This window comes from Belonocnema kinseyi, chromosome 1 (genome assembly GCF_010883055.1).
Source record: "Belonocnema kinseyi isolate 2016_QV_RU_SX_M_011 chromosome 1, B_treatae_v1, whole genome shotgun sequence".
Lineage (NCBI taxonomy): Eukaryota > Metazoa > Arthropoda > Insecta > Hymenoptera > Cynipidae > Belonocnema > Belonocnema kinseyi.
In genome coordinates, this window is record NC_046657.1 from 178,251,209 (window position 1) to 178,260,278 (window position 9,070).

General features: G+C 35.5%; 1 protein-coding gene across 9 annotated transcripts in view; it reads right to left on the reverse strand.

Annotated features, from left to right (window-relative positions):
* LOC117172776 (F-box/LRR-repeat protein 7-like) overlaps positions 1 to 7,398 on the reverse strand; it is a 180,274-nt gene extending 172,876 nt beyond the window's left edge. For 3 of the 9 annotated variants that reach the window (XM_033361047.1, XM_033361039.1, XM_033361005.1), the window contains exon 1: positions 7,122 to 7,374. In XM_033361047.1, the coding sequence (XP_033216938.1) occupies positions 7,122 to 7,142 (21 nt within the window). In that variant the 5' untranslated portion in view covers positions 7,143 to 7,374. Of the gene's footprint in view, positions 1 to 6,935; positions 6,969 to 7,109 lie in introns of those variants that run through there. The other 6 variants (XM_033361054.1, XM_033361022.1, XM_033360988.1 and 3 more) reach the window with 3 other exon arrangements.
* Between the last annotated feature and the right edge of the window lie 1,672 nt (positions 7,399 to 9,070).

Consider the following 9,070-nt stretch of genomic DNA (forward strand, 5'->3'; position numbering starts at 1 on the left):
AGTGTCTGGTGAGATGTGTTAATGTGGGAATTGCAAACAAAAAAATACAGATTTTCTTTCTCCAGGCTGCGCGGTTGAGCGAGGGGTGTCTTGCCCACTAGCGAGAAAAAAATGTTCAATTTCATTTTTGGACCACCCTTATGTTCACATTTAACTTTAAAGCTAGAATATTTTAGGTTCAATTATTCTTTATCTGAAAGTATTTTTAACCTAAATTTTCAATTAAATTACTTGTAGTAGCTGCCCTTGTTTTTGCTTGCAAGCTTTTACTAAATAATATTACTAAAACTAGAATCATTACAGTTTTGTCCTGAAAAACCTAATTAAATGTTTAATATTTTTTGGTTCTATTAAATCTGAAAGGAATACATTTTTTTATTTTTGAGCTTCACAAGTTAAAGAGAAATTACAAATTAATTTAATTATTTAATTGTATGTATGTATTTAATCTCTTCCTTTTACGGGTTTGAGGGCCTCCGCTTCCTGTACTATATTTACAATTCCATCCTTAGTCCAACTTAACTACTACTTATATTCTATTCTTTCGCATTACGTAGGATAAACAATAGTAACAGTAGTAACATTAATTCTAAAAATGAGAGAGCTTCCAGGGCTTCCGTTTCCTCTTACCATAAAAAATACATTTTCCACGATATTGAAAACAATTTTCTCTTTTTACTGTCCTTCTTCAGGATCACCTGTTTGGCTCTACTCTACTCCCTTGCTTTCCCTTACTTCTTCCAATTTCTTCATCCACATCACTCCCTGTCAACTACCATCCAAGATCCATCTTACACTCATCCACACTCAACTGTCCCTCTTCCTCTCCTGTACATCTCTTTAATACATGTGCCTATGACTCCATTTCGTATCCTCATACTCTACATAAATCCTCCTCTTCATCCATCTAATATCCGTCAACCCTTTGGCCATCATATACCATCTATTGTACCTCGAATCCATTATCTTTGTCCATCTCTATTCTCCTTGTTTAACTAATAGCTCTAACTCTATATCCTGCCACTCCATAACCCCTTCTCGAATATTATAAGCCCTTCTCATTTTTCTCCTTTCTTCCTCCCATTTTGAATTTCCCAAATTGCCTCTCGCATCATTGTTCCGAATTTCGCCCAAACATGCTTGTGTTATTCTGCTTCCCTCTCCCCTTTTTAGCTTCTCTTCAAACCTCCAGGCTCTCTTAATTTGTCTAGTAACCCTATTTTCTGTTCCTAACTCTTCTCTTAATCATACGCTGCTTTGAAATTTACGAACAAAGCGACTAGTTTCCCTTTCTTTCTCCCCAAATTTCGGTCAACTAAGTAGTTAAGTACGTAGTAATTGTCTATAATTCCCATCCCTTTTCTAAATCCCGTCTGATTATGTGGGATACTTTCTTTCTGTTCTACCTGACTCTCCAAACTTTTTCTTAAGATTTCTACATCCACTTATTTTCTAGTTATCTCGTTCCCTTCCTCCATTTCTCCTTGGACTATCCTACACTTTTCCCCTTGGTTTTTATATTTCTCTCCCCTTAATAGACCCTTAAAATAATCCGTCCATTCCTCCATTTCTATTTCTTCGTTAACGCCCTTCCTTTCCCCTCTATCCCTATTTACCACCTCCCACACCCTACCTTCTTTGATCGCTTTTTCTACTTCTGCTTTATATCCTTCCTTTCCCCTTTGTCTTGTTCTTTCCAGCACCTTCTCATGTTCTTTTTTCCTCCTTGTTATACTCCTTCTCCATTTCCCCTTTTCTCCATTTGCTTACGCACTCTGTCATTATCTGTTTACTCTCCGAGCATTTTTCATCCCACCAGCCTCTCTTTCCCCTTACTCTTTCATTAATAACCAGTTCATCCTTTACCTTCTCAATCGACCCCCTTCAACCTTTCAATTAACGAGTCTATTCCCTCCTCTTTTTCATAACTAACCTTTTCCTTTTCCATCTTTTGTTTAAACTCTTTATCTACCCACCAGACTCCCACTTTCGTGGTACTTTCCCACCCTATTTTCTTTCTCCCTCTGCCGCGCTTACTGACATCTCTTTTTAGTGTAGCTATGACCGGCAAGTGCTCGGACCCTATATCATTCCCTACCTTCATACTCCCTATCATATAACGCATTCTTTCTTCAGCCAAGATGTAGTCTATTACTGTTGCTCCTTTTCCTATAAATGTGATCTCTTCCTCATCTCCTTTTATATTGCCATTGCATATAAACCATCCTGTTTCTCCTATCATGTCTAGTAACTTCCTCTCGTCCCTGTCCATCTCTCTATGTTTGGAGTTCCTTATATATGCCTCCTTTTCTTTATCCCATAACATTCCCCCTTGTTCGCCAGTCCATGCATTTAAGTCCTCTCCTATTAAAACAAATTCTTCCTTATTTTGCTCCATCAGTTGTTGCTGCCACTACGGTTTTCTGCTCTGTGCCAATGTCCAGTAACTGTTGCCCTCTGTCGCCAGATTGTGGACTTCGCGTCGTCGGCCTCCTACCTTACCCAAAGCTCCGTCACGTTTCCCGCCTTTATCACCTACCTCAAAAACTTCACACGCTCTAAATTTTCACTTCAAACCACTCACTTTCGCCCATCACATCTTTGCCTTCACTCACTCTTCTTCCTTTACACTCGATCTCCGCACACTCTGCCTTTCCTGCACCCACTCACCCTTATTCCCTTCACCAAAGCCAAAAATACACCACTTGACAAAAAAGAGTTTTTTCGCGTTCGGTACCGGAAACGGAAGCCTTAATTATTTAATTGAACATTTAAATATTATAATTTAAATTAAAATATTTTAATTACGCCATTTTAAATCCACTTATTCGTTAAATGTGTACAACAAAATAAAAAGTATATTAAGGTTGAGTCCCTCTAGAAATTTCTGGTGGAACTGTGTTTCCGAAGCTTTCCATATCTTTCAGATCCTTTCCGAAATTCTATCCGAAACTGTACCATATTTTTTCCGATATTTCCCGAAACTGTCCCGTGCGCCTTGTTATCAGTTTCTACCAGATTTTATCAGAAAACTAAATTATGTAATATTGCTATATAAATGTTGTTTAATATAACTTGATATGTAATTATTATGTAATTGTAAATAAACTTTTAAAATTAAAATATACTGAAGGATTAGGTAGTACAAAATTATTCATTTGATAAATTTCGAAATATATTTTTATTAATTAAACAATGTTTTCAAAATTATAACTTTAATCATTTTGATCGTAAGTTAGTGAAAAAATTGTGGGTAAAAGGAATTATTTTTCAAACCTTGTTTAAACAATTATTTTAAGTTCAAATTATTATTATTAATTTATTAATAATAATAATTTGCAGAAACAAAATAATATATTATTATTAATTATTAATAATAATTAATAATTTCTGATAAAATCTGATAGAACACGTGTAGGACACTTCTGACTAGATCTGATAGAATTCTATTGGGGCAAATTTTCGGAAAGAAGCAAAAAAATTCAGATGCAGATTTCTGAAAGAGTCTGATGAATTCTGGAAAAATAATTTTTCCGACTGTTTCAGAATCTGTTAGAAATTTACTTTCAGGTTCATTCCAATTTTTTGGACAGGGGACTCAGGTTCAGGTAGTTCAGGTAGGGTTTGAATCCCCAGCGGAGGAGACTTTTCAAAGGATTTGAGCGTGCGATTATGTTTGTAAGTGACCATGCGTGCAATTGTATAATAATGAAAACAAATTAAGTGCAGAAATAAGATATAAAACAATTTTTTGTGTAAATTAATCATTATATTACAGAATCTGTTTCGAACTGCTACGAAATTATATACCGATTAGATCCCGGCTAGAACCGGATAAGACGCATAGAATTTTCACGTGACCCATACACGTACCATATAGCCCCGGATACGAAAATGTATACCGAATAGATTCCGGCTAGGAGTGGATCAATCTCGGATAGAATTTCTAACAGCTCCGTATAGGACCGGATACAATATTTTACCCCGAATAGATCCCGGCTAGGATCGGATAAGACCCGGATAGAATTGCCAAGCAATCAGTAGTGGTCCTGGATAGGCCCGGGTTACGAAATTGTATGCTGATTAGATACCCACTAGGACTGGATAAAATTTGCAAACGCCCGGACAGATCCGGGTACGAAAACCGTAGTTCGTTCCTGATAGGTCCGGATAGAGTTATGACTCTAACAGGGTTCTATCCGGCAGTTTAAACAGGGTAGTCTAATGGGTGTGTTTCCGCCTCCCGCAAGACGTTGGAAATGGTTAGGGGTATGACGAACATACATTTTGAAGATGTGCCTTGCCGTCCCCTATAAGACGGTCGGAAGACGTAGGAGTTTGACCAATATTATTTCTATGACCACCCTACCGATAGAAAATAGCAGAATACTTTCAGGCGAAATAGCCTGGTCCGTTTCAGGCTACCCTGCCGATTATACCTGCGACTAGTCTACCAAGTAGACCAGCTGAAAAGGATTAAAAATAAAAAATTAAAATTTGTAAAATTTTTAAAAAATCTATGAGAAGGATAGAAATTCAGAATCTGCGGGTTTCGATTATTTCAGATATCTAACTTTGTTTACAAATGTTTAAAATTGGAGTCGAGTTAGCGACGGCCAACTACATTAAATAACTCTGCCGGTCCGGTAGGTGGCGAATATAAAAGAACTCTCTGAGACTAAATAATTCAAATCGAGCCTGCTTATAGTCTCAAACCGGCCAGGCTATTTCGCCTGAGAATACTCTGAAATTTTTATCTGTAGCGTATTCATTCCAATTTTAAACATTCGAAACAAAAAAGTGAATGTCGGTTACTCAAATGAAATAACCACTCTGCTTGTTAGTTATGATCGAATCACGAAGGAGTAATAAGGAGACCCAACTGCCAGTGGGAAGCCATTTGAAACTGGCAATAGAAACATTGCCGTAAGTGGTAGGCACAATACAGGAAGATCTTAAATTTTGTGCGCAATTGTCCTCTTTCTGTACATGGAAAAGTGTACGAGTGAGAAAATTTGTCAAATTGACGTAAGTTAGAGAGTTTATGTTCTTTTGTTGATCAGCATAGGAAAAATACACGAAATAAATATATAAATAGTATTTTCGATACTTCTTTGAAAAATGTGAACAGACTTTGAGAAGGAAAAGTATAGGTAAGTACCTTTTAAATTTGTAATTTAATAAAGAAATAATGGAAGTTATATAACTTAAATGAAAAGTTTAAAGTTTTTCGAAACGTAAACATGAAAAATATTATAATTTCATTAAAGGTCCAGGTCGATAAATAAATGTTTTAAATTTTCAATAAATGTTTTAAAGGCTTTAAAATCTCATTTCCGAAATTGAAATAAAAATACGATCATAAATAACAAGCAGAGAAACTGAAATTAAAATAAGAATTCGATCATAAATAACAAGCAGATAGGATATATCAATAGAGCAGCCGACACTAAAGGGTCCTTTGTTGAGCTTTCGGATTAAAATTTAGAAATAGATTTTTTTTAATTCATAGTTAACAGTGAGGGCTTTAAAAAACGAAGTTTCTTCGCCTTCTTCGGCGTGTAACTTGCACCACAACCCGGCACTTGACACCTCGTGGCTTCGAACAGAAAACGTTTGTCACCTGCATCAAAACAAACGAACAGAACCTCTTTAACTTACGTCAATTTGACAAACTTTCTCACTCGCACACTTTTTTATGTATAGGAAGAGGTCAACTGTGCACCTTCGCACGAAAATTTAAGATCTTCCTGTAATGTGCATACCATTTACGGTAATGTTTCTATTGCCAAGTGGGGAGACGGAGTTAGGTCTCATTATTATTCCTTCGGGGATCGAATTCTTATTTCAATTTCAGCCTCTCTGCTTGTTATTTATGATCGCATTTTTATTTCAATTTCGGAAAGGAGATTTTAAAGCATTCAGACCATTTAAACGAGCTGCCTGAACCTTTAAAAATATTTACCTGAGTGCCTACGCAGAATTTCTCAGAGCTTTTCGGAGCCTGAGAATCTTCACTATATATTCTGAGATTTCTATCGGTAGAGCAATCACAAAGGTGACTTCGTGCCGCCACGAGAAGTTGAAAATGATTAGGGGTGCGAAAAAAATATGACGTTATTGCCACAAGTTTTTACATTGATAATTATATTTAAGAGTATTTTCTTGACCATACCCCACCGATAGAAATCTCGGTGTATTCTCAAGCGAAATAGCCTGGCCCATTTGAGCCTATAAGCAGGATCGATTTGAATGAGTTAGTCTCAGAGATAGTCAGATTTGCGTCCTTTTAAGAGTGATTCGGCGGTAATATAATGTTCCTTTTGTATTCGCCACGTACCGGGCGGGCAAAGTTATTTACAGTAATTGGCCGTCGCTAACCCCACTCTCCCTTTTTAAATTTTTCTTCAAATTAACAAATTTCTTTTAATTTATGAATTTTCTCATTATACTTATTTATAATTATAACTTATATACAATTTTCTAGTTAAATTACAAAATGTTTAAATTAAAAAATATACATTTCTAAATTTTAATCCGAAAGCTTAACAAAGGACCCTTGAGTGTCGGCTACTCTATTGATATAACCTCTCTGCTTATTTATGATCGAATTCTTATTTCAATTTCAGCCTCTCTGCTTGATATTTATGATCGTGTTTTTATTTCAATTTCGGAAAGGACATTTTAAAGCCTTTCAAACATTTAAACGAGCTACCTGGACCATTAAATATATCTACCCGAGTGTCTGCGGACAATTTCTCAGTTTCTCAGAACCTTGAGAATCTTTAGCATATACTCTGAGATTTCTATCGGTAAGGTATTCATAATCACTGCATCAAATAGTACATCGACATATGCTTTTCGAAACTACACACCCGAGGACAAAAAAATGCGGCGAGGAGATTCATGGTTTGCGCCGGCAGGCTAGGACTTACGTTAAAACTGACGAAATTTTGAGATTCACCTTCGAAGTCATTTAGCACATAAGTATTAATAATTAAACATAATTAAAAAGATGTGCATAACTGATTTACGTAGGAAATATACAAGGGATTAGGTCTTATGGCATTCTATTCTTGAAAGGCTAATAAAAGGATTATCCTTCGTACTTAAGTTCTGACCATTTCGGAACATTGTCTCATAAATTCTGACTTCCTGATGATTTCCGTGCAGAACCATTACAAACGTGAACGGAAATGGTCACAAGTCCAAACTTTTTTTTGGTACGGTACTTGCAATATTATGTTAGATTAAATTGAAGACTTGCCATCTTTTGAAAAAAGGCTTATTCTGTGAAGAATATCAAAATAACATTGCCCTATATCCTCGTTCATTGTTCCTTTGTTTACTTTGTTTCGTATTTGGTGTATTTTCACACCAATGTAGATCAGCGACTTGTGCAAGCGTTAAAGCCACGATCCAAACAAAGCATGGTCGATCATGATCTAACAAATACATGGTTTAGCCACGCGCAAGTAAAAAAAACCGAACCAAAAAGGACCAACTGCTTAATTTCTCCATTTTGGATGAGAAAGGCGGCAAACGTAAGGGATTTTAAAATGCAAAATGTAAGAATAAAAATTTCTTGTACTTTTAAGGTGTATAAATATTTGAATCCTTATAAAATGTATTATAATAATGCTGAAGATCGTTAAAGGAAAATAAAAATTAACTATAATTTTAGGTTATGTGTTTCATAACTTCTTTCTGCTGAAAAAAAATTACGTATCTGCGTCAAATGAAATGATATTGAAGTCAAGTGGGAAAGTTCTGACAAAAGAAAATTATATAATGCAGTGCATGTTGGCCGCTGGACCGGGAAACCTAGAAAACCAGGAAATTACAGTGAATCTATTTTTTGACCGCGAATGTTACAAAATTTGTATAATAAAAATGTTGTCCAACTTTGATTTCCACCGTTTTTTTTTTAATTTCCTAAATTGTGATATTTATAGATTATTATACCATTTAGATTAGAATGCTTAATTCGAAAATCTGTCACTTTAAAAATTTTTCAGTTAAATTTTTTTATTTTTTAGCATATATCTTAATTGAAAAATTAAAAAATGCAGTTTTAAGGATTAAAAAATTAAAAATTAGTAGTTTTTAAAATCGAAGATTGTTTTATAAAGAACTAGGTGACCGTCGCACTGGGAAACCGAGAATTTTACGAATTTTCAGAAGAAAAATCTGTCCAAGTAAATCGAACCAAGCATTAAAGAGTTGCAAAACTTTACTAGTATCTTCACAACCCTTGAAATTCTCATTACACACTCTGCCTTTCCTGCACCCACCCTTATTCCCTTCACCAAAGCCAAAAATACACCACTTGACAAAAAAGAGTTCTTTCGCGTTCGGTACCGGAAACGGAAGCCTTAATTATTTAATTGAACATTTAAATATTATAATTTAAATCAAAATATTTTAATTAAGCCTTTTTAAATCCACTTATTCGTTAAATGTCACCAGTACGGTCATACTTTGCCTTCACATTTAGTAAATCGCACCAATCATTAAAGAGTTGCAAAACTTTACTAGTTTCTTCACAACCCTTGAAATCCTTGAAATTCTCATTACCAAATAGTAAAAACTGCTGTAGACAAAACGTCAGTGCCTTAGCATTTTTATTAGAAAAAACTTGCGTGGCTAATTTAAATTTTCGCCGCGCATTTCCTTTACAATATAAATGCTCCAGGGTTAAGGAAAAGGCACATTTAAAATCGTTGCAGTTGATCTGCAGCAATTTTTCCAGGTACCTCTTATCTGTTTTTTGGCCATGTAATTCAAAAAAGGAATCAATCAGATGATTCCTTGCTAACTTCATTAAGTGGGGGACGTCTGCAAAAACATGCACTTTTGTAGTCGGATTCGAGGGATGTTGGAAGTACACATTCTGCTCCTCTTCTATGCCGATACCGAGGTCGTTCCACAATCGGATGTTGGAAGCATGCATGTCGGACACCATTCCCACAACTGGGTATCCACATTCCTCCAACTGCCGTATAATATCTGATAAGATATCTTTGGTCATTGCCGTGTCGAAATCAGCATAGACGACTTGTTTCCATTT